The sequence below is a fragment of the Protopterus annectens genome, chromosome 1.part1, assembly GCF_019279795.1.
Source record: "Protopterus annectens isolate FY-2018-M chromosome 1.part1, PAN1.0, whole genome shotgun sequence".
Classification (NCBI taxonomy): domain Eukaryota; kingdom Metazoa; phylum Chordata; order Ceratodontiformes; family Protopteridae; genus Protopterus; species Protopterus annectens.
The window spans coordinates 1,175,404,796-1,175,432,295 of NC_056726.1; the positions used below are offsets into that span (position 1 = coordinate 1,175,404,796).

The 27,500-nt window shown below is 40.3% G+C and overlaps 1 protein-coding gene across 1 annotated transcript in view; it reads right to left on the bottom strand.

Annotated features, from left to right (window-relative positions):
• LOC122815838 (deleted in malignant brain tumors 1 protein-like) overlaps positions 1–27,500 on the bottom strand; it is a 580,111-nt gene that overhangs the window by 177,507 nt on the left and 375,104 nt on the right. The window contains exon 7 of the mRNA XM_044088652.1: positions 26,123–26,431. Coding sequence (XP_043944587.1) covers positions 26,123–26,431 — 309 coding nt within the window. The remainder of the gene's footprint in view (positions 1–26,122; positions 26,432–27,500) is intronic.

The following is a 27,500-nucleotide window of genomic DNA, read 5'->3' on the forward strand; positions in this document are numbered from 1 at the left end:
TACCGGGCTATGATCCCACATGCCAGGGACCACATATATTTTCCCTGTAGTTCTGAGGAGAGGGTGAGAAATATGCAGGAGTTCTACACTGTAACACAGGACCCTTAAGTAGTGGGTTCCATAGACTGCACACACACACACAGAAATGAAGGCACCACCCAGAGAACAGGGTAGGCTCTGTATTGACAGAAAGGGCTTCCACTCTATCAACTGCCAAGTTGTGTGTAATGCCAGGAGAATCCTCTTGAACATGTGTGCTGGTAACCCTGGCAGTTACCACAACTCAGCTGGCACACCTCCCAACTGTGCCAGAGGTTTGCTAGGGGGATATCCATAGGGTCAATTACTGGGGGATGCAGGCTGTGCACTGGAACCATGGCTGATGACACCCATCAAGAAATGCATACACACCAATGGAAAAATGCCATATTGAGGCACACGCTCAAACCAGAAACATCATGTTGTGTGTGTTTCGGCTGCTGAAGTCATGGTTCTGGTGCCTAGATACATCTGGGGCAGCCCTGCAGTACAATCCATGGACATGTACAGAAATATTCACAAAATGTGCCACGCTACACAACATAATTCTGAGAAAACATCTTCAACAGGATCAACAAGGGAAAGGGGCACACATCCACCACCAAAGCCACTGTCCTCACAGCCACAGACAGACAGATGGAATGTCAGAGGGGGGAACCACTAGCTACTGTGGATGTAGGCAGACATAGGCATGCCCAGTATGCCATTGCATAGGCCAAGAGACAATGCATAGCATATGCACTCACCACCTAGGGGCCTAGAACCTTCCTTCTACTCGCATACATATAGTAACATTGATGACAGATAACTCACACAACCTTTACCTCCCCATGTATTGGCTATGTACTGCTTGCATCAGACAGTCAGCCCTGAACTACAGTCATGTCAACTGCTGCATTTACAAGGTAAGTGTTGAACCTGGAGTGTATTGTGTAATAATTATGAATGAGTGGCATATCCTTGTATCATACTAATTGGTACGGTAAGCAAGTAAAAGGTGGGAGAATGGTACAGTAATTTTCTTAAACTATAAAAGCAGAGACTTGTGTGACTTCTGTGTTCATTAGTAGGTAGTAGGCCTCAGGCATCAAAGATTTGTGCAGTCATACCCCTGAAAATTAGTGATGGTCACTGCATGGTCCAGTTTAGCACCATACATTTGTAATAGAAATTTAATTAAAGAGAGATGTTAGAAAGTAATGATACACATTGCAGTTTCTGATTTCTCAACCCTAAAAAGATCATTCATGATGTTGTTGTTGTTTCTCTTTCGGCTTTTTCTGGTAAGGGGTTGCCACAGCGGAACTCCCGTCCGCTAATGATTGGCAGTAGATTTTTACGAAACGCCGAGGTGCCAGCTCGACGCTCAACCTTCAACGAAGGCACGCCGATTTACACATGCATGTCTTTTGAATGCTACCCAACCATGGGGAGGACATGCAGACTCCACACAGTAGGCACTCCCAAGCCCAGCCGAGAATCAAACGGGAGAACCTCTTGCTGCGAGGTAACTACACTACCGCCGTAACACCGCTAAAGTTGGGAAATGTTCACAGTATCAGTTGTGTAACTTTCCAAGGCCAATATACATCAATTTAAAATTGCAGACCAAAACATCCACTAGGGCAGACAGCAAAAAGAAAAATGAAGCTCCACAAAGTCCAATAAATATCCAGTGGATAAGCAAAATTCACCAACGAAGTAAGGTTTATTTGTAAGAACAGACTAACAAATACAGACTAAGCACACAAACGCTTTCGCCAACAATCCGGCTTCATCAGAGTCATTAATTAACACAAACCAATGCTTTTTAAACAGTAACATCCACCACCATTGGTTAAACATGATACCACCCCCCAACCAAAACAATAAAATTAAAATAAAAATCTTTCCTTTCCTTGATACATATTAATAATTAATACTATACATTAATATTACTTAAAATAATTTGATACAACTCCTTTCCTTAATACATATTAATATTAATACATATAAATAAATAATAATATACATAAAAACTCCTAATAATATTAAATACAACATACCTACCAAAATATATATACATATACATATATATATATATATATATAAAATTCTTGATATCCTAAATAATTAACTATAAAAATGTACATCATTAATAAATATCATAGGTATAAAAATTGATATTAATAAAATTTCAGATTTGTTGAGATCTGAGTTTTAACATAGGTTTCAAAGAAACATGGTCATTTAAGCCTGGAGGCCTACAGGCATCTAATCTGATCTGCCATTCTGCCTCCAAAGCCCCCACCTTGTTAACTACATCTCCACCTTCCCCACAATCCAACACACGACCAATAACAAAAAATGCAAATTTAATGAATTCTGTGCATCTCGTGCTGTGCAAATAAAGTGCATTGTGCATATCTTTCTTTTTAATAGACCTCATGTGTTCAGCTATCCTATCACACAACCTCCTTATAGTCTTGCCTACGTAGTAAGCATCACAGGAGGTACAGGTAGCTAGGTAAACCAAATTCTTTGTGCAACAATTACATTGTCCAGGACACGGAATAGTGTATTTATACCCACTAACACATACGTATGAACTCTCATTCACAAATCTACACCACCTGCAAAAGCCACATTTCTTCATAATAGACTTGTAATTTTTCTTACTTTTCTTTTCCAAAATTCCCTTCAAATTCTCTCCCCTACTATACACAACAACTGGCCTTGAACCCATAATCTTTCTGATCTCTTCACTCAGAGAGAGGTTCCAAACTTCCTTCACAATTTCAATAATTTCAGGCGTCCTATGATTATATTTCAGCACTAATCGTACTTCCCCCCTTGTTTCTGTTACATCAGCTTGCTGTTCCTCAACTAGTGTTACTCCTGTAACTAAAATTGGGGCATACTTACCACCCCTTTCTTTAAGCACATCTCTTTTCACACTGAGCAACAACTTCAAAGGATACCCACGATCCAAAAACATACCAATAAGTTTAAATAGTTCCTCTTTAAACCCTACCTCATCACTGACCAGTCTAGAAGTTCTTACCATTTGTCCTTTAATCAATCCCTTTCGCTGATGGAAAGGATGACAACTTGTAAAATGCAACAAAGAGTTTGAATAGTTCTCCTTTCTATAAATATTGCTTGCAAACCCCCATTTTGCAAATGGACAAATCCAAATAATTAATCACATCCTTATGCCAGTGAAATGTGAATTTCAAAAAATTAGTTGTTTTCCCCAAGAATTCAATAAACTCATTAACAGATTCTTCATCCCCTTTCCATAGAATCAGTATGTCATCTAAAAATCTGTTATACATAAGTATATTTTCTAAATACCTGTTAGATGCCAAGATGTGCTCTCTCTCCCACATCAGCAAAACGGCATTTGCAAAAACTGGTGCACATTTAGCACCCATGGCAACCCCTAAGACTTGTTGAAATATTTCACCTTCAAAAGAAATAAAATTACTCTTCAGAACCACCTCCATTAGTTCCAACAAAAAATTGGTCTTATGTCCTTCAATTAAGCCACTTTTAACCATTGCTTCATAAAACATATCCAGTCCTACCTGTTGTGGGATAACTGAAAAAAGATTTACAACATCAATTGTAAGAAACCCAAAATCACAGTCAACATTCTTTAAATTTTTAAACCTTTCTAGGCAGTGCCATGAATCCCTTATAATATGCTCAACTGCATTTATCACTGGTTTAACTGAAATGTCAATAAATGCTGCTAGGGTTTCTGTCTTGGATCCCTTCGCTGACACTATAGGTCTAAATTGCAACCTGTCCGCCCCTTTGTGCACCTTTGGGATTCCAAACAAAGTCGGGATTTTTGGAAATTTTACTGTTAAAAAATCATACTCAACTTCATTTATGTTACCCTGAAACAGTGCATCATATAAAAAAACATCAATTTTGGAATATGCCCTGTTAACTTCACTCCTTGAGACAGTTGCATATGTTTCATCCCTATTAAGAAGTGCAGAAATCTCAGAAATATAGTCAATTTTTGTCATTATTACCATCCCTCCTCCTTTGTCCGGTTTCATATACCTATATTGACCTGATTTTTTAAGGGAATCTAACAACTCCCTCTCCTGGGTTGAACGATTGTCTTCAAACACATAAACACTATTTAACTTTTTCCTTATCTGAGTTTCCACTAATCTTTCAAACCCCAACACTTCTGGGTGGAAGGGTGGAATAAAAGTACTTTTCCTTTTTAAGATATTTGTACCGTGACAGGTATTCATAATAACATGCTCTGCATCTCTTCCCTCAGTAGCAAAAAACATTTTTAGATGCATTTGTCTAGTAAACATTTTCAATTCCAACAAAGTCTTAGCTATGTCCAGTTTAAACATTGGTACAAACTTAACCCCTTTTGAAAACACATCAAAATGACCGTCACTTATAGTTAAGTCAGTATAGTTATAAATACAATAACCTTTTTTCTTCAACAACTGATGATTAGCACCTTCTATGACTACTATACCACTGTTCTCACTATTTTATTTTAATTTTATTGTTTTGGTTGGGGGGTGGTATCATGTTTAACCAATGGTGGTGGATGTTACTGTTTAAAAAGCATTAGTTTGTGTTAATTAATGACTCTGATGAAGCCGGATTGTTGGCGAAAGTGTTTGTGTGCTTAGTCTGTATTTGTCAGTCGGTTCTTGCAAATAAACCTTACTTCATTGGTGAATTTTGCTTATCCACTGGATATTTATTGGACTTTGTGGAGCTTCATTTTTCTTTTTGCTGTCTGCCCTAGTGGGTGTTTTGGTCTGCATTATTTTCGTGACACCACTGGAACAATTTATATCTGGTTGGGGTGAGCTATTTTACTATGGAGTTAATATTGAAGGAACTGGCTGGTGTTGTCGACAAGTTAATCAAAGCTTATGCAGTTAATGGAGAGGACTCAGGAAACGGACTCGTAAGTCCGACTGACTCACAGGTTCGTTTATTTACTCTACATTCCCCTGTGGAATCTATTCCTTTAGGGCAACGTACCAGGGGAACAACTTAAGCTAACGCTGCTGGTTCTCAACAGCGGAATGGATTTGGTGAAGGAATCAATGCGGTCCCGAATGGGAGAGAACAGGAAGTTCGTTTTGATCTTACTTCCTGGTTTGATGCACCTCTTCATGGTGAAACGGATGGCACGAACAACAGGTTGGTGATGATGCCGTGTTTAAGGGAACAAATTGCTGCATACGAGAAGTTCTGCACTAAATTTCGAGCCTTACAACTGGACACAAAGTTTTTAATTAAATCTAAGGAGCTGAATCAGGTTCCCAAGGGTCTTCATTTGTGGAAGAGACCCATGGGAATTGAGGAAGGTTCGTCGACATTTTCTGAGATGGTGGAGTTGTTTAATAAGACTGGAATGGGCATGCTGGATATCATTATTCGTAATAATGATAATAAGCTAAGTAAAATGAAGGAAGAAATAAAACGCCTGTATGTGAGTATTACAACTGACTTGCTATTTGAACAGTACAAAATTAACTTTGAAAGGGCTATGAGGAACATTGAATCTTTTGTTATAAAAAATTCAGTAACAAAAGAGAAAAAGTTAGAAAGAGACATTGCAGACTATAAAAATAAATGTGCATACCCTCCTGGGTTTAAACAACGGACTTATGGGGTTGACAATGAAAATGTATTTAAGGAGGTACACACTGATGGGGTGAATTTTGTTGATGAAAATTTTGTTGATGAACATGTTGATAATATAGATGTTTTTTTAGGTGCGGAGAGTGGGCCTCAGAGGTCGGAGAGGCTCCGCAACAGGGATACGAGTGTGGGGGAAATGCAGGGGAATTACAACCGGGGTGGGAGAGTCAACAGGAGGGGGAGGTATTGATTTATGGGAAAAACTTTTCTGCTGGAACAACAAATTTTAATGAAAATGATTTTGATCTGAGTAATAATGTTTGGATTGATGTTGATGCAAGTTTTGTTCATATTGAGGATGAAAATGCAATTATGAATAATGTGAATGATTCTTGTTTACATCCTACTGGGATGGTGGAGAAGATTTGTGAAAAAGTTACAGATGTAGTTAGTGTTGTGCAATTAAATAGTGAGAACAGTGGTATAGTAGTCATAGAAGGTGCTAATCATCAGTTGTTGAAGAAAAAAGGTTATTGTATTTATAACTATACTGACTTAACTATAAGTGACGGTCATTTTGATGTGTTTTCAAAAGGGGTTAAGTTTGTACCAATGTTTAAACTGGACATAGCTAAGACTTTGTTGGAATTGAAAATGTTTACTAGACAAATGCATCTAAAAATGTTTTTTGCTACTGAGGGAAGAGATGCAGAGCATGTTATTATGAATACCTGTCACGGTACAAATATCTTAAAAAGGAAAAGTACTTTTATTCCACCCTTCCACCCAGAAGTGTTGGGGTTTGAAAGATTAGTGGAAACTCAGATAAGAAAAAAGTTAAATAGTGTTTATGTGTTTGAAGACAATCTTTCAACCCAGGAGAGGGAGTTGTTAGATTCCCTTAAAAAATCAGGTCAATATAGGTATATGAAACCGGACAAAGGAGGAGGGATGGTAATAATGACAAAAATTGACTATATTTCTGAGATTTCTGCACTTCTTAATAGGGATGAAACATATGCGACTGTCTCAAGGAGTGAAGTTAACAGGGCATATTCCAAAATTGATGTTTTTTTATATGATGCACTATTTCAGGGTAACATAAATGAAGTTGAGTATGATTTTTTAACAGTAAAATTTCCAAAAATCCCGACTTTGTTTGGAATCCCAAAGGTGCACAAAGGGGCGGACAGGTTGCAATTTAGACCTATTGTGTCAGCGAAGGGATCCAAGACAGAAACCCTAGCAGCATTTATTGACATTTCAGTTAAACCAGTGATAAATGCAGTTGAGCATATTATAAGGGAGGTGTACCCCTCACTGGTGAGATCAGACCACAAACTAATCTCGCTGGAGGTCCTCATCCCACCCCCACCTGAAATAAAAAAGACCACAGTAAAGAACTTCTCAAAAGCCGACTTCACACTTCTAAAGACTAGTGTGGTCTCCTTTAAGGCCCCCGAGGCGGCGGAAAACAGTACTCAAGCCACTGAATCACTTACAAATGCCTTCTACCAGCACCTGCAGGACTGCATGGATAAGGCAATCCCAAGCAAAACAAAGACTCTTTGTACCAAAGGCAAGCGTCCAGTCTGGTGGACCCCAGCCATAAACAAACTCTACAACAAAGGTGGAAGCTACTACAAGATAGAGCAAAATCCTTAAAAGGTAAGACACCCTTGATCACTATAAGTAAAAAACTAAGAGCTCTCATAAAATCATCCAAAGCAAATTTCGAGAGAAAAATAGCTAAAGACTCAAAAGACAATCATAAGGCCTTCTTTAGCTATGTTAGAAACCTGGGAGGAAACTCCCAGATATGCTCAAACTAGTTCAAAATGATGTGAAGATTACTGATCCTACAGACATTGCCAACATACTGGCTGACAGGTTCAGTGCAAACTCCCCCTCCCCAAAAGGAGAGATATCTATACCAAGCGATTGCAGCCCCCAAACATCTCCAGCGCCCAAGTGAGAACTGCTCTCTCCAAAGCAAAAAACACAGCATCCATGGGACCTGATGGTGTCCCCGGCTGTGTGCTCCATGAACTCAATGAGAAATTAAACCCACAGCTAGGACAGCTGTTCAATCAAAGTCTTACCTCTGGATACGTGCCCAGGAGTGGCGCACTGCAACTGTGGTACCACTTCACAAAGGCGGTGCCTCCACCGACCCTGGAAATTACCGGCCCATTAGCTTGACAAGCCTTATCTGCAAAGCCATGGAGAGGATCATAATGGACCTCATAAATAAAGACATAGGGAATTTGCAGACTTTGGATCCAACCCAGTTTGGCTTTGTCAAAGGCAGATCATGCCTTTTAAACTTGGTTGACTTTTTGAAACAGTCACCAAAGCCATTGATGAGGAAAGGCAGTCCATACAGCCTACCTCGATCTGGCTAAGGCCTTGATACAATACCCCATTCGGGTATCATTGAAAAACTCATCAGCTTAAATGTCAACCCATACATCACAAGATGGGTTGCAAACTGGCTGAGTGACAGAACCCACAGGGTCAGAGCTGCTGGCGCCATGTCAGACTCAAAGCCTGTCACAAGTGGTGTCCCACAGGGCTCAGTCCTGGGCCCACTCTTGTTTGGCATCTACTTTTCAGTACAAGCAAACACAGGAGGGTTATGGCTGACAAAGTTTGCAGATGACTGCAAACTGGGCCATAGTAGAAAACACATCTGACACAGATATCCTTCAGAAGGGTCTCACAGAAGCGGATAACTGGTGCCAGAGCCACGACCTAAAGTTAAATGCCAAAAATGTATAGTCATACCCTTGGGAAAAACAAGGTTACCCCTAGCTACCAAATAGGTGGCAATCCACTGAGCACAGAAGAAGTTATCAGGGACCTGGGGACCCAGGTTGATAGTAGTCTGTCATTCGACACCCATGTAGCTAAAGTAGTTAGGAAGACCTTCTACATTGCCCACCTTATCATGAAGGGATTCTCATCTAGATCAAGGGAGGTCATAGTCTCCTTTACTCATCACTCATCAGACCAATGATTGAGTACAATGCCCCATTCGAATGTATCTGACCCGACACTTGCAGCAGCTGGAGAGGCCACAAAGTTCCTCACCAAAAGGATAAAGGGTCTCAAAAATCTGTCCTATGCTGCCTGACTGAAAGAACTCCAGCTCTATTCAGTCTTACCGCTTGCTCAGAGGTGACCTTTGCCTAACATACAAGGCCATGTCAAACCCAGATTTGATGAATATGCTTCACCTCAAAAATCTAGATCCATCAGAGCCACAAGGCGGAGACTTAAACCTTGACACGGCTATTAATAGGGCGTGTTGGAGGGATAGATTCATCACCCAAAGACTCCCTATGCTGTGGAACAAAATCCCGGTACATGTGAGGCAGAGCACCTCGCTGGCCTTGTTCAAGAGAAATCTTGACCAATGGATGGGAGATCGCAGATATACCCCAGGGATTACCTCAGTGTCACTGCTCGACAGAGGCACAGCAAAATAATGGGTATAGTTCCCCATACTAAAGGGGTGGCGTAAGCCACAAAACGATGGGCTAGGCTTGTAAATGCCCTCGGGCAGATAGCCTAGTATGAACCTATGAACCTATGAACCTATGTCACTGCCTAGAAAGGTTTAAGAATTTAAAGAATGTTGACTGTGATTTTGGGTTTCTTACAATTGATGTTGTAAATCTTTTTTCAGTTATCCCACAACAGGTAGGACTGGATATGTTTTATGAAGCAATGGTTAAAAGTGGCTTAATTGAAGGACATAAGGCCATTTTTTTGTTGGAACTAATGGAGGTGGTTCTGAAGAATAATTTTATTTCTTTTGAAGGTGAAATATTTCAACAAGTCTTAGGGGTTGCCATGGGTGCTAAATGTGCACCAGTTTTTGCAAATGCCGTTTTGCTGATGTGGGAGAGAGAGCACATCTTGGCATCTAACAGGTATTTAGAAAATATACTTATGTATAACAGATTTTTAGATGACATACTGATTCTATGGAAAGGGGATGAAGAATCTGTTAATGAGTTTATTGAATTCTTGGGGAAAACAACAAATTTTTTGAAATTCACATTTCACTGGCATAAGGATGTGATTAATTATTTGGATTTGTCCATTTGCAAAAATGGGGGGGGGGGTTGCAAGCAATATTTATAGAAAGGAGAACTATTCAAACTCTTTGTTGCATTTTACAAGTTGTCATCCTTTCCATCAGCGAAAGGGATTGATTAAAGGACAAATGGTAAGAACTTCTAGACTGGTCAGTGATGAGGTAGTGTTTAAAGAGGAACTATTTAAACTTATTGGTATGTTTTTGGATCGTGGGTATCCTTTGAAGTTGTTGCTCAGTGTGAAAAGAGATGTGCTTAAAGAAAGGGGTGGTAAGTATGCCCCAATTTTAGTTACAGGAGTAACACTAGTTGAGGAACAGCAAGCTGATCTAACAGAAACAAGGGGGGAAGTACGATTAGTGCTGAAATATAATCACAGGATGCCTGAAATTATTGAAATTGTGAAGAAAGTTTGGGACCTCTCTCTGAGTGAAGAGATCAGAAAGATTATGGGTTCAAGGCCAGTTGTTGTGTATAGTAGGGGAGAGAATTTGAAGGGAATTTTGGAAAAGAAAAGTAAGAAAAATTACAAGTCTATTATGAAGAAATGTGGCTTTTGCAGGTGGTGTAGATTTGTGAATGAGAGTTCATACGTATGTGTTAGTGGGTATAAATACACTATTCCATGTCCTGGACAATGTAATTGTTGCACAAAGAATTTGGTTTACCTAGCTACCTGTACCTCCTGTGATGCTTACTACGTAGGCAAGACTATAAGGAGGTTGCGTGATAGGATAGCTGAACACATGAGGTCTATTAAAAAGAAAGATATTCACAATGCACTTTATTTGCACAGCACGAGATGTACAGAATTCATTAAATTTGTATTTTTTGTTATTGGTCGTGTGTTGGATTGTGGGGAAGGTAGAGATGTAGTTAACAAGGTGGGGGCTTTGGAGGCAGAATGGCAGATCAGATTAGATGCCTGTAGGCCTCCAGGCTTAAATGACCATGTTTCTTTGAAACCTATGTTAAAACTCAGATCTCACCAAATTTGAAATTTTATTAATATCAATTTTTATACCTATGATATTTATGAATGATGTACATTTTTATAGTTAATTCTTTAGGATATCAAGAATTTTATATATATATATATATATTTTGGTAGGTATGTTGTATTTAATATTATTAGGAGTTTTTATGTATATGATTATTTATTTATATGTATTAATATTAATATGTATTAAGGAAAGGAGTTGTATCAAATTATTTTAAGTAACATTAATGTATAGTATTAATTATTAATATGTATTAAGGAAAGGAAAGAATTTTATTTTAATTTTATTGTTTTGGTTGGGGGGTGGTATCATGTTTAACCAATGGTGGTGGATGTTACTGTTTAAAAAGCATTGATTTGTGTTAATTAATGACTCTGATGAAGCCGGATTGTTGGCGAAAGCGTTTGTGTGCTTAGTCTGTATTTGTCAATCTGTTCTTGCAAATAAACCTTACTTTGTTGGTGAATTTTGCTTATCCACTGGATATTTATTGGACTTTGTGGAGCTTCATTTATCAATTTAAAATTACCATTTCAATACCACAACTGAGGATATAGTCTTCTTCTTTCGGCTGCTCCCATCAGGGGTCGCCATAGCAGATCAACTGTTTCCATTTCTTCCTGTCCTCTGCATCTTGCTCTGTCACACCAACCACATGCATGTCCTCTCTCACCACATCCATAAACCTTATCTTAGGCCTTACTCTTTTCCTGTTACCTGGCAGCTTCATCCTTAGCATTTTTTTCCCAATATACTCTGCATCCCCTCCTCAGCACATGTCCAAACCAACGTAATCTTGCCTCTCTGGCTTTGTCTCCAAACCTTCCAACCTGGGCTGACCCTCTAATATACTTATTCCTAATTCTGTCCATCCTCGTCACACCCAGTGCAAATCTTAACATCTTCAGCTCTGCCACGTCAAGCTCTGACTCCTGCCTTTTTGTCAATGCCACTGTCTCCAACCCATATAAAATAGCTGGTCTCACTACCCTCTTGTAGACCTTCCCTTTCACTCTTATTGGTACTCGTCTATCACAAATCACTCCTGATACTCTTCTCCACCCACTCCATCCTGCCTGTACTCTCTTCTTCACCTCTCTTCCACATTTACCATTACTCTGAACTGCTGATCCCAAGTATTTAAACTCATCCACCTTTGCCACCTCTACTCCCTGCATCCTCACCATTCTTCTATTCTCCCTGTCATTCACACACATATATTCTATCTTAGTCCTACTGACCTTCATTTCCCTTCTCTCTAGAGCATATCTCCACCTCTCCAGGGTCTCCTCCACCTGTTCCCTACTCTCACTACAGATCACAATGTCATCTGTAAACATCATAGTCCACGGGGACTCCTGTCTGACAGTAAGCACTTTAATTCATATATAGACCCTGAACATCAGACGCAAACTTATGTATCCCTGAATCAAAGACAGAAAACTGGACTATGGCACAGTTATCATGACTTGCACAGGGTGTTGTGTGTGTGTGTGGGGGGGGGGGGGCAGGAGGCTTAGGCTAGCACCAAAGGTTGGTGAGTATGTGTGAGTAAGATAGAGGAGCAGGCAAACATCTGGATAAACCAACAAATGTCCATTGAGACAAAATGAGTTTGAAGCTGCACAGTTGAACCATAAAAATGATGTGTCTGTAGAGGTCCTCCAGGTGAAATTGGTGTGTGAGAGTCTGCAGATACACAGCCAAGTCTGTGCTGGCACTACATCTTTGTGTGTTGGACAAGTGTAAGCCATGTATGGTAGCCATGGCAGTCCATCACTGTCATCTCGGACTATGAGAACTGGCTCTGCCAGGAGTTGCACTGGCACATCCATGCCCACAGTCAGATGCACTGCTGCTTCCTGAATGTGACTTATGTTTGCTTGACAAGCTGCCTTCATGGGAATGCCCAGGATCATGACCCCATAGCCTGCCACATTTGAGTGTGGACAGCTCATTCACTGATGGTACACTGGAAGTGCTGCCACAATGGGAGCATGATCAGGCATGGCTGACAGCTGATGATGTGGCTGACCTACTTCCATAAGGATGCCGTTCCCCTCCCAGCAGACATTTCATCACAGACACCGCATGTTCCATGACAGACACCTCATGTTCCAATTTAGCACTTACCTGATCCATGGAATTGGCAACACAATGGATGCATTAATGCATGTCCACATGAACCACATCTGCAACCCTGAGTATTTGTTTGGAGCACCTATGGGAATGTGCCTGTGCCACCATGATGGCCCTAAACATACATTGAGTGACATGGGAAGAGACACCTGCACCAGGTGACTGAGGGACAGTAAGTCCCCCCTGAGCACCCCTATCAACCCTCCTGCATGGCACTTTGCCCAGACTTTGGCTATGGCTAGACTCAACAGGCACTGAAGCCACAGTAACCACACTTCCTGATCAATGGTTTCCCCCTCCACTTGTCCAATATCTGTGGCGTCATTGGAATGGGTAGGCATAGGCCTACTGGCTGTGTCTAATGGAATTGCAGGGAATGACTGTATGTCAACCTCAGTGTCAGGTTCAACCTCTGCTCCTAACGTCAACAGCACACACCAAAATATTTCTTTCAATTGCTTATCAGTACTGACATAAAAATGTGTGGCTTACAATATGCATACAAGTGTCTCCACTGTAAACTGGATGGGCCTGGAAAAAGTTAAGCAAGAGGTAAAGGCAACATCATGACAATTAAAAGTAACACAGGTGATAATACTTTTAACCCTTTATATGTCCATTAACTTTACTGCCAACAATGACATGACTGTCAAATCAAACCTAAGCTAATAACTATCAATATTCACTCCCCTAAAAAATGCACGTGACACGGAACTAATGTATTGATTTCAGTTATTTTACAACAGTATTCAGCATTTGAGATAGCAAAGCCTACCTGGAATCTCCTCCTGGAATGTGCTTGCTGTCTCTGACACTGTTGTTCCCACATCCAGGACATTCTGTACTCTACTCTCCTGTGAGCTGTCTGATTCCCTGATATTAGCCAGAAACTCTTCACTGGGTGTTAGTAGTGGTTCCCCCAGTACCCATATGGTCAAGGCTCACTGCAGCTGCTCTCTTCTGTGCAGATGTAATCATATTAGTGGCCCTGTGTCACACCTGCACATATGCTGTGTCATGGCCACCCACAGCATTCAGATCAGTAACTGTCTGTTGCCAAATTTGCATCCTATGTGCCATATCTCCCGTGTCCTTTCCAGCAGAAAAGTACCAGATTGTTAAAGACATCTACAATTACCTGATTCACAGCATTGGTGAAGGGTGGTCTCCAAGGACTGACATACCTGGGTGGCATACTCTTAGGTGTCCTACAAGACAACATAGGATAATACACATATGTATCAAGTAAGTAAGAAATACTTGTTTCCAGATAAAACAGAAAAGGTAGCCAGTCAGTATTACCCCTGTAGAAACATGCAACAGTCTGCAGATTTAAAATATGAAAAACATACAACAGTCTGCAGAGGTGAAATATGAACAGGCATGATACAAAACAAGGAGAGCAACAAGGGCAACATATCCTTGTTTGTGTCATAACAGTAACTTACCTTTGCTCCCCCACCCACAAAAAAACAGTCTGTCCTTTTTTGTGCCATAACAGTAACTCACCTCTGCTCCCTTCTCCCAAAAGAATGGGAAAATGATACATTTTGCAAAAAATGCTAAATGTTCTGTCAAAGGAACCTTCCCTGAAGCATTTGTATATATTTATCACAACACATTCCATTTTCATGTGTTGGTAATAATGTATAACTCTGAAATGGCTTGGTGAACATGCCCATGTCATCAGTACACTTCTAAGTAATGCATACAGATAAGTGTAAAATCCTTTGCCTCAGAATTTTCATAAATACATTCCAGCATATGCAGTAAATAGCTGAGCAAATGGAAGTATACCTTCTGAGGATTAGTACTTCTCTGTGCAGATATATCCCAAAGTAATAGTGTATATTCAGTCTTCTCCACATAAACAAGTCTCTCCACCATCAATTTGCCTAGCTACATGCTTGACTTTTTATATGGTGTAGATTCAGGGCTGCTAGCACAGTGTAGATGCAAATGAGGTATAAACTCATTAGAATTGCTGAATCCCCAAAAATGGATTAATGCATGAATGTAAATATAGTGCAGACACTCCCTCAGTGTTTGGTTTTAACAGATTGCAACTGTGAATGATTAATGTTTGGAAGAAGGTAAACACAACACACTGCAGGCTGCCTGACATCCAGTAGGTGTGTCAGGTCAGATCTGCAGAGTGTTAGATGTAAGGTTGGAAATGTAAGTAAGCAGCACACAAGTTGTGTTCCTTCACATCCAACCTGCCCTTCCTTTTTTGGCAACTGCATGTGATATTATTTCCACTTAATGCCCTCACACATTTTAAGGCCAATAATATGGAATGGCTTACACACTGCATGTCTCAGATTACTGCTCACATACATGAAGAATGGACAACAAACAGAAATGTAACACAAAGCTATATATTTGCAAGCAATAATCATGACAGGCTGTGTGATCACTAGATGCAGTACATACAAAACTACTTATATGGTTTGCTATCACTGTAGGTGCTGATGCTGCAGTTCATTGTGTGCATATTTAGTTAAGTTCTTAGCTGGAAAGCTGTTTGTGTGGCAGAGAGGGAGAAGACATACATCCTGTGTTATGATGGTGCATTGCAGTGAGATTTTAAATCCAGACCTATGTAGTAATATCTGAAGTGTACTAATATTTTCTAGTGTGTATGTCATATGTTGGCTTTATCTCATTTCAACTATCTCTCCCTTTTGTTTCTTTTTTCTTTTTCTTTTTTTTTTTTTTTTTTGTATTTTGGCCAGTGTTTGCATGATGCGCCACTTAGTGCTAACATAGGAAATGGAGAAAAATGAATGTCAGGTTTGGCTCTGCTTATCTGGTTTGCACAAAGTGCAGCAGTGTGCAAATTGGACAACTGGACTCATTAGGAAGCAAACAGGACCCAGACAGCCAAAAATAGAAACTGGATGCATTCAATAAAATTTATTTGGGCAGCACGCAAACCCGCTAAGTCATGTTGCGCTGTGGTTAACAGCGAGACCTTAAGAATGATCAGGAAAATAGGAAATATCATGTAACTAATCCTGTGGCAGCAGGTGTAAGTGTTGGGGCTGGAGTACAGATGGTTCTTGGTTCTAGCACAGGGTGTGCAACCTTTGTTTTAATATTGTAACATTGCAGTTTATAGCAATGAACTTCAGCATAGCCAAGTGTTTTCTTAGGTGTAAGTGTAGGACTGTCACAGACATGGTCCGAGGTTTGAGCACATCATATTCCATGCACTTTTACTGTTGTTCCACTTCCCATTACACTCACTCTCACTTATATCACTTGACATAGTCTAGCTGGTGTAGGTTCATAGGTTCATAGATTAGTACTAAGCTAACTGCCCTTGTGAGCTATTTTAAGCCTAGCCAATTATCCCTTGTGAGACTCAAACCCTGCACCTTGTGTTTGTAAGGCAAATACCTTAAACATTAGGCCACCCTCCCAACCCCATTGATTATATATATGATGGCCTTTATTGAATTATTATTTGTGACACAGGCACATTTACATTCATATAAAAGTAATCAAAGTACATGATCATAAGAAACATTATACTTCAGATATATTGCTATATATCATATAACCTAACCAGCATTAAATAAAAATTTCCTGCCTTATTTTTTAAACAATCTTAGTTGCATGCATTTTACATCACAGACCACACTGACAGACTCCCAGTTTCAAACATTATGCATCACTTATAATCTTCCCAGTCTTTCTCACTCAAACACTGCATAGCTCATTTAGGTCCTGTCACCTCTTAAATCTCATTCCTTCCTGGTATGTATTGTTCCCACAATTTCCATTTTTCCTATGTAGTTTGTTTCTACCCTTTTCTAAGATCATAATTACAGTTGTTTGATTTCTGTTACTATATTCACTACTTCCAGTATAGATGGTTTAGATTATGATTCCATTTTCTAGTAATTGTTTTTTTTTTTGCAGCCATCATTATTAGACACAGCAGGGCCTTACCTTGTCTAGGCAATTCCGATTTTATATCATAGCTTAGAGAAATCATCTCCCTCGTCAGACCAATCTGCCCATCCAGCATCTCTGACAGTGCATCCTGCAGGGAATCCTTAACATCCTCCAACTCACTGCACTCCCAGAAAATGTGTTCTCATTTACCTCTTTCTTCCCCTTTACACCACCAACATTTGCTGTTTCCCTGAGGAGAAATTCTCTGGAGTCTACTTGGGGTATAAAAATATCTATGTAAACATTTCCAGGCAAAAATCCTAAATCTTCTAGATTTTGTTGCATATTTGAGACACATACATATATCCTCCCATTGTTTCTTTGTCAGTTGCTTTTACAATCTCTCTTCCCAATCCTTTCTAACCTCCTCTGATTGATTCTTATAGTTATCATGCAATATTTTATATGCTGTACTAATTATTCCTTTTTTAATGGCAGCTTCTGCTCTAGATTATATTAAAAACTCTACCAGTGCTGCTCTTTCATTTAGGACCTCCCCTATTTCTTTCTCTTTGCCTTTACTTTGGTGTCAATCCCTGATAGGGAAGGCAATCTGTCAGTTATGTATTTATTTATCTGTTTATTTTCACATTTAAAATGTATGACTGTGGCTATACTGTGTATTATATTCCTGTAAGTATATTTCTGCAATCTGGACTGCCAGGACCTTCACATTTGTCTAACACACATACACAATCACCTGTACATCCAATAACCTTGAAATTGCCTTGCTTGCCACTGTTGCACTCCTCTTACCATCAAGTGCAGTACTCAAAGGTGCACACTGCTGAGCACTGTGTTTGCATGATGCTAAGTGAAGCACAACATTTTCAAACAGTGTGTGCATGCCTAGTAAATATAATAACTGGAATTGTCTGGAAACCATCACTCTCCATTGTTCTTGATCCATGGTAGACATGGCAGATGTTGATGGGGAAAGTGTCAGATTTAGGGCATAGAGATGGGTGTCCAGGAGTACAAGATTTGTATTGGACTCCTAATGAAACACCACAGTGCCAGGCTATTGCTAGGGGACTGTTCTGGCTCCCAGTATAAGTCAGATGTTTGGGATTGTTTGCCCGGGATGTATCCAGTGCCACCAGTATCCCATGCACTGGTGACCAATGTAGGCATCACTATAATGACTTATGGTAGAGGAAAAGGGATACCCTCAATGCTTGGATGGAGGAATTTAGGACTGCAGACATCCTACAGATGTGCAACTATCAACTATGGAGAGTACTTGCAAGACTTAAAAGCTGAATGTAGGCAAGACTGGCATTCATAATGCTATTCTGTTCTGTTTTTTTCCACAACTGCCATGGAAAAGGAGGTCAGTGTGGATTAGGGAAGCACGTGGTATGTATTCAGCAGAAGAGTAGTGTTATTGGATTATTAAAATTAAAGATAGCTTATTTGGCATTTTATAGAGTTGTATCAAACTGAGCATGCACATCTCAACTGTAAAAGCAAGTACGCATACAATAGAAGGAGGAAGCTACTACATGATAGAGCAAAATCCCAAAAAGGGAAGGCATCTCTGATCAGTATTAGCAAAAAACTACGGGCAATCATAAAATCGTCTAAGGCCAGCTTAGAGAGAAAAATTGCACAGGACACTAAGGATAATCACAAGGCTTTCTTTAGTTATGTCAGGAACCTGGGTGAAAATTCCCAGATATGCTCAGAATTAGTCCAAAATGACAAAAAATACACCAAACCCACAGACATTGCTAACATCCTAGCTGACAGGTTCAGCGCAAACTCCCCCCCTCCCCACCAAAAGGGCAGATATCTATCCCAGCAGTGTGCTGCCCCCCTGACATTTCAGATGCTCAGGTAAGAGCCGCCCTCTCCAAAGCAAAAAACACAGCATCAATGGGACCAGACGGTGTCCCGGGCTGCATCCTACATGAACTCCAAGAAGAGCTAAACCGAAACATAAAACAACTGTTCAATCTCAGCCTTACTAAAGGATATGTACCCAAAGAGTGGCATACAGCAACAGTGGTCCCTCTCCACAAAGGTGGTGCCTCAACAGATCCTGGAAACTATTGCCCCATAAGCCTGACTAGCTTGGTCTGCCAAGCTATGGAAAGGATCATCATGGACCTCATAAATAAAGATATTGGGGACCTACAGACACTGGGTCCTACCCAGTTCGGCTTTGTTAAGGGCAGATCCTGCCTCTTAAATCTGGTTGATTTCTTTGAAACAGTCACCAAGGCCATTGACGAGGGGAAGGTGGTCCATACAGCCTACCTGGACCTCGCAAAAGCCTTCGATACAATACCCCACTCTGGCATTATAGATAAGCTCACCAGCTTAAATATAAACCCCTATGTCACTAGATGGGTTGCAAACTGGCTCAAAGACAGAACCCACATGGTTAGAATTGCTGGAGCCATGTCAGACTCCAAACCAGTTACAAGTGGTGTCCCACAAGGCTCAGTCCTGGGACCTCTCTTGTTCGGTATATATTTCTCGGAGGTACAGGCCAACACGGAAGGACTGTGGCTGACCAAGTTCACAGATGACTGCAAACTGGGCCATAATCGACTCTCCAGCTGACACAAGCATCCTCCAAAAGGGCCTAATAGAAACAGACAACTGGTGCCAGAGCCATGGCCTCAAGCTAAATGCCAAAAAGTGTATAGTCATCCCCTTTGGCAAAAACAAAGTGCCCACAAATTACTACATAAGGTGGTAATCCATTAAGTACGGAAGAAGTAATTAGGGAGCTGGGGATGCAAGTTGATAGCAATCTCCCATTTGACAACCACGTGGCCAAAGTGGTTAGAAAAACATTTTATATAGCCCACCTAATCATGAAGGGATTCACATCTAGATCAGGGGAGGTCATCGTGCCTCTTTACTCATCCCTCATCAGGCCCATAATTGAGTACAATGCCCCTTTTTGGATGTACCTTACCAGACACCTGCTGCAACTGGAAAGACCCCAAAAGTACCTGACCAAGAGGATCAAAGGGCTCAAACAGATGCCATATGCTGCCCGGCTAAAGAAACTCCAGCTCTACTCAGTGGCATACCACCTGCTCAGAGGTGATCTGTGCCTGATGTATAAAGCCATGTCCAACCTGGAATTAATGGGCATGCTGCACCTCAGAAAATCCAAATCCCATCGAGCTACATGCTCGAGAGACTTGAACCTCAGCACTGAAATAAATAGGACATGCTGGAGGGACAGATTCATAACCCAGAGGCTCTCTTCACTCTGGAATAAAATCCCAGTCCAGGTTAGGCAGAGTCCCTCATTGACCCTCTTCAAGAGGAATCTTGATGAGCGGATGGGAGATCGTAGGTTTACCCCAGGTATCACTTCTGTGTCACTGTTAGACAGAGGCACAGTATACTAACCTCGAAAAAGGGCATAGCAAAATTAATTTAAAATTGGTGGCGAAAGCCAAATACACTCTGGCTAGGCTTGTCAATGCCCTAGGGCAGATAGCCTAGTATGAACCTATGAACCTATGAACCTATTAGTCTGTAGCACAAAACAAGAGCACAATATTAGACTTTAGTCAGAGGATGTGGGTTCAGATACCACACTTTCCAAATATGCAAGGCTGTCAATTCTTCAATTATGTGTAAATTAAAGGTTTAAAGTAAAAGTTCTATACCAGTGGCACACGTGGCCTACTGTAAATTATAAGCTGTATAATTGGAGCATCCATATGTCCAATATATTCATATGTGAAGGAGTACTTGCTGCAATCTGTTGTATAGTGTGCATCTGTTAGGAGCTGGTGACCTTAAAAGTAAGTGTTATCTGTTAGGAGGTGGTAGTCTTAAGAGAAAAGGTTAAGATAATAGAGTAAAATAACTGTATTAATCCATTGTATGTTACATATGAAGGTACTAATCTTATCTCTGTTTTTTTCTCACTCCAATTCTTATCTCTTTTTATTTTATTTTTCGTTTGATTTTACTAAGTGTAGTCAAAATATGCCCATGTCATTCATGTGTACCACATCACAAAATGCTTCACAGCACATTGAAGTAGGCCTGCCCCACAGGATCCAGCTGCTCTCCCTCCACCTGCTCTGGCACAGTTGCCCAGCATTTCTGAGAGCCAACCTGGCAGCATGACCTCTGTTGCTCTTGCACTACCTGCCCTCTTAGGTAGTCCTGCACACGAGGCTATTCCAGTGGTTCCCTCCAGGAGCAGTGGCAGAGGTGGTGAGATTATCACCCATACCAAGGTTGCCAGGGATGGCACATAGGGTTGTTAGCTGCACTGTTGGTGTATGCCTGTGCTGGCTGGAGAGGCTGCTCTCCCTCATTTTATATAGTACCAGGAGGAGAGCAAGGAAACATAAAGTGCCCAACCAATAGCAGACTGAGCTGATAGTGATGGCAGTCCAGTGGGAGAGGACTCAGTTCTCACTGTCACCCAGCTTGATGATCATGGGTTCTGGATGTCCCCACCCTCACCCCAGTCATGATGTCACCCAACCTTTTTTGTCCATCACTGCCCAGTCTCTTGTCTTGTTTGTCTTGTCTGCCTGTAATTGCTTCCTCACCTACCCAACTTACCTGCCCAGAATACCTACATCCCTTCCCTAACAGTCCTCTCTCTCTCAAAAAAGAAAACTAACTGTCCCACAAAATCGTCCCATACATAGCTCTCCATTTCACACACTTGACTTTGTGATACACCTGATTTGGTTCAATTGGCTATACAACATGATTGTTTTGTGGTCACCCCTCTCTGTGGATGAGACAGTTCAAATTCAGTTAATATTTTGCAATATGTTCAATTTATACTGTTAAAGAAATGGGTAGCTATAATTCTTTCCTATCTCCCTCCTGTACAGTCTTGCCCTGCTTTCCCTTTTTTCTTCCCCCTGCTTGCTTCCCATTTCACCACTGTCCTGTCTTCCCCATTTCTTTTCTTTAATGTATTATTGAGACAGAGTGCACACAAATGCACAGCAATGGTAATATGAAAGTAGTTAAAAGTAGTTGATACAGCTTTATTCAAACGCAGTACCATCTGGCCCCAAAAAGGAACATCTCACTGCATTAACTATATTAACACATGCTGCCACATTGTCAGTTAAGTAGCAGGTGAATTTCAGAGACTCAGTACTGTCAGACTTTAGCAATGTGGCCTGCATTTGCACGTTGCTTAGCAGTGCACAAACGTGTGTATCTCATGTGTATGCACTTTGCTAACTGTCTTGCAAAATCTCTGCCCACCTCACTATGGAAATGTATATATTATGCTGTATTACTGCTGTTTACTGTCCATTTCCTTTGTATGATATGAAATTATATGTGGAAGTAGCAATATGTCACATATTTACAATACATCTATATATTGGCACCCCCCAAAAGCACTGCAACCCTGGGGCCTCAGTACTTTTTTCACACATATATCAACCACACTACAAAATGTAACATAAAATATTGTGTGTTATGCAATGCACATCCATCTGATTACATGCAGAACTACAACTATTGACCCATAATTCTAGAAAACCTTATCTGCAAGGCTAGTGCAGGAATCAGCAAGGACCATATCAACAGGGACATAGGTGACCTTCAGCACACTTGACCCAACTCATTTTGGTTTTGTCAAGGGTAATTCTTGCTTACTGACCCTTGTTGACTTCTTAGATACTGGCCCCAAAGACCTGGATGAAGGATAACAGTACATACCACCTATGTTAATTTATCCAAGTCCTTTGACACTATTTCCCATTCATGTCTCATAGTGAATATCTCCCATCTGGAAGTTATGCCATGCAGTACTAGATGGATAGTCAACTGGTTTTATGACAACACACACACACAGAAAGTTGGGGACTGCACCTCCACCACTATCCCACTCATCAGTGGAATACCACAAGGATTTGTGCTGAGCCCTCAACTGTTTAGAAAATACTTCCCTGAAGCACAGGCAACAGTAAATGGCCTGTGGTTTACCAGGTTTGTAGATGACCGTTAACTGCATGCACTCATATAGAGTCCACTAAAGATGGTAACATATTACACTAGGGGCTGACACAGACTAATTGTTGGTGCCATATTCATAGACTGAACCTTACAGCATACAATAACTCATTGTCCCCTTTGTCAATTAAGTACTCCTGCTAATTATGATATACATAGCACGGTCCTAAGCGTAAGCACCATATTGTGAGACTTAGGAGCACATGTTGATAGCAATCTACACTTTCTTCACTATGTGCCCATAGTGGTGACATACACAGTCTGCACTGTGCACATCATACACATGGTCCAAGACCAAGGTAGTCATACCTTTGCTGTACTCTACCCTTATTACACCAATAATTGAGTACAGTCCTCACATCAGTCTGTACCTCACCAGACGGTAAAAACCACAGCATAACTGAAAAAGTATAAATAAAAAAAACAACCAGCCAGGTCCCAACAAATACTTTAATATTCTCTCTGATGATTCACACTCCTCTGTAATAGGCTCCTATTGCATGTGAAGCAGTGGTCTTTAATGACCCTGTTCAAGCACAACCTTGAGTACTGGTTGGGTGATTGTAAAGTCACCTCTGGGCTGGCACCTATATCCCTCATGTACAGGGCCAGTTAGTGTTGGCCAAAAATTCACTCTGCTAAAAATGACCATCCAACTATGCTTAGTAAGGGTACCTGTGTTTTTACACAGCTAGGCTTCTAAACACCCTTGTGCTATTAGACTACAAGCTTCATATGAACCTATGAAGCTATGTGCCTCTGCAGGCCTCCCAACCTGTTTTCCCCACATGGCCTACTAATGTCATCTACTATACGTTCACCTGCACTTCTGCATAAATCAGACTTGTGCCATGGTACTTGTGTTAAGTACTGTATTCTGTACTCTGTTTATTTAGATAGGTAGGGGTTCTATTATCACTAACGTCAAGTGTGTGTGTGTCTGTGTGTGTGTGTGTGTGTGTGTGTGTGTGTGTGTGTGTGTGTGTGTGTGTGTGTGTGTGTGTGTGTGTGTGTGTGGGTACCAGCATGCAGGACACTGTTATATTTTCAACAGAGACTGACAATGTCATCAGCTATATCACATTTTTGGATATGCAGTACTCCTACCAGGGATGGGTCAGAGACTGGCCTGGAGGCCAGGAAGAAGTCATTTCATCCTATCCAATAAAGATTACAGTCATATGGCTTTTAATCTACCCACATACATCATGGCATGGTTTGTAGGCCATTTGTTATCTCACTGATAAAGCCCTATGGTCTCTCCAGCTGCTGCATGTCTGATGAGGTTCATGTAAAATAGAGCATTATATGCTATTAGTGTTGTAATGAGGTTTGACTACAGTGCTGTCATACAATCATAAGATCACAATATGTTGGCATGACTTATGATGTGTACAACATAGGCTTTCAATAGCAGTGTGGACACTTGGAAGTCAAAGTTCAGATTGTTATCTATGTGTGTTCCCACTGCTTGCATCACTGAGTTTCTGCATAGCAGGACTGTTGTCAATGCTGTGATTAACATGGAACTCCACTTTTCAAGTGGACAACATTCCAAATACACATTTATGAAATTATTTGTATATTGTGTGCCTTTGTCACCATTCAGTTGTGTGTGTTAGCTCTGTCTGTACTATGTTATCACCATTGGTGGACAATATGCCAGAATCAGCAAACCTGGTAAGCCAAAGGCCATATACTTTAGCCTGAAATGTTGAGAAATACAGTTCAAGCAGTGAAGGACCAAGCACAGATCCCTGGGGTTTGCCAATGCTGATGGCTCTACTGGTATAGGTTGACTCACCAACTTTCACATGATGTGTTCTGCCAGTGAGACAGTTGGTTACCTATCAACTGATGTAAGATTTAATCCCCAGCTTGGGGGTTTTCCTCAATTTATTTTTATTTATTTAACATTATTGCCTGATAGCCTTTTTATCAGGAAAGTCTGACTGGGACAAAGCCCATTTTCTGTGGAGGAGATGCATGTCTTTGGAATGATACCTGTGTGTACTAGAGAGAACATACAGACCTGGATAGAATTCAATTAAGAATAGCAGATGGCAGCTGCAGCCTGACACACTGCAAAAATACCAGTTCTAGCAATGAGTTTGCATCACTCTTTTCAAGTGATGGCACTGTTGTTCTTGATGGCATGTTGCTAGAGTTTTCACATCATAATACTCATAGTGGTAAACAACGTAAACTTCTTCTAAATTTTTTATTCTTGAGACAGTACTGAGGTATGGATGACAGCGGGATAATCAAAGTATCTACATCTGAATAATATTAGCATCATTTACTATTTGTTTGCACTTTAAAAGTTATGCTATTACTCTACTAAGAAACCCATTCCCAGTATGTCAAATGAACTACAAATATCTACCTTACTCAGAGTAACAAAGAATGTTGAGCTGATGGGATCTTACTGCTCCTTGAAACCTCAAATTTAGTAATATGGTTTTGGTTTTGTTTGTAAATGTACATAGTGGAAAATGTCACAGATGTAATCAAACCCAATTGAGCATATCGAGCTGTACGTCAACAGTTTCCTTTTTCAGTTTTGGGTCATGAAGTTGCAACAATGATATGTTTAGAACCAAGATTTATGAGCACTTTCTATCTTTTTAACAGATTTTTTTTAGAAAGGTATTTCAATATAAGTTGAGTTGAAGAGGTTATTGTTTGAGCTCATTTAAAGACATATCTCTCAACTTGCAGACACTGAAAATAGAAACAAAGCTCACTGAAAATAAGAACATCCAGCTAAACATCTGGACATCTTGTAAGGGTAAAATTTGAATACTAAAAGCAATAACTCATCTAGCTTCCAGTACGATTGAGGGATACTACTTACAAATTCATGTTCAAAATGGAATGTGAAAAAAATGATGGAAAAACATAACACATTATCAAAAAATGCTGTAAAATCTATTTACCTTAACAGATTGTATCACACAATTCTGCCGCATAAGGTAATCTATTTTGCTTATGAAAAAGGGACACATAAGATTTGTATACTCTTCCTGTAAATTATTGCTGCCAATAGTAAGTTGGTCACATAATATGGTTTTCTGCATATTAGACAACTTCAAAAAATATCTGTGATGAAGGGGATTTAAAAAATTGTGTGAAGGTGTAAATCAATCCTGAAAACAGGCACATAACTCTAAAAATAGGAACTTCCTAAACTGGGCCTGAAAATAGGAAAATTCTTCCAAAACAGGGGCAGCTGGGATGTCTGTTTAAAGACCACACAATTACCTGTACACTGGACTCCTGCATCTTCACTATGACCACAGTTGTGTACCTTCCATCCCCTGGATGGGCATTGTTTCACAGAAGACTCAGATCCTCTGCAGTTCACATCATCCAGCATTATTGGCCCAGTTCCTGCTCCATAGTATGCACTTCCTGGTGCTGAAACAGGAGTTCCACATCCCAAATATTTACATACAACTGCAGCTTCCTGCATTCCCCAGTCGTCATCACACACTGTGCCCCACTCATTATTGTGATAGACCTCTATTCTTCCAGAGCATGAATTAGGGCCATTTACTAGACGAATGTCACCTGAAAGGAAACATGACAAAAACATAGACTTGATGAAATGTTGTGTCTTAGTGTCAGTGCCGTTAGTACATTTACAAACTAATCAATTGTTATTAAAGAATGTTTATATACATTGATAAAATTGTAATGCAGTGATATTTGAAGTTTACAAAGACTTCTTATTAACAAAGAAAATGATGTCATTAAACAAGCAGATAACTTTTATTTGGGAAACAGATACTTTATTTATACATTATGTATATGGTATTCAGAATACATATATTGGAAATAGTTGACTTCAGGCATAGTCCAGTACTCCAAAATGCCATCAACCAAGAATTAATTAATGTTTCTTACTGTTTTTGTTAATTACACTATTTATAATATTACCTGGAAGAGATGCACCCTGAGATGTTATAAAAGAAATGAAAATGGATAATATATAGATTAGAAGACAGTTTTCAAACATTCAGTGCAGTGATGTATTCTATCTTCCATTCTTTCCTAGACAAGGGTGAATTATTTGTAATTATACCATGACCCCCCCAAAACGGGCACACTGATTGGCCAGCGTGCCCATTGTAAATGGAGTTATACTAATGGAAAAAGGTCCGGTCGCCCGGACTTTTTTCCATTAGTATAACTCGGTTTTTTAAAACACTGTCTCGCTATGTTAAATGGGTTTAACATAGCGAGACAGCTTTAAAATAAGCAACGGAGATCTCCGTTGCTTATTTTAAAGCTGCCTCGCTATGTTAAACCCATTTAACATAGCGAGACAGTGTTTTGAAAAAAAGCAACGGAGAAAGCAAGATCTCCGTTGCTTTTAGTGTTTAAGCTATGTTAAATGAGTTTAACATAGCGAGACAGTTTAAAATAAGCAACGGACATCTCCGTTGCTTATTTTAAAACTGTCTCACTATGTTAAACTCATTTAACATAGCGAAACACTAAAAAAAGCAATGGAGATCTTGCTTTCTCCATTGCTTCTGCCCACAGCTCTGATGTACTGCGCAGGCGCGCAGTACATCAGAACTGCCGCGGATGCCAGACATCTGCGGAAGGGCAGCAAACAGGCATTATACTATGC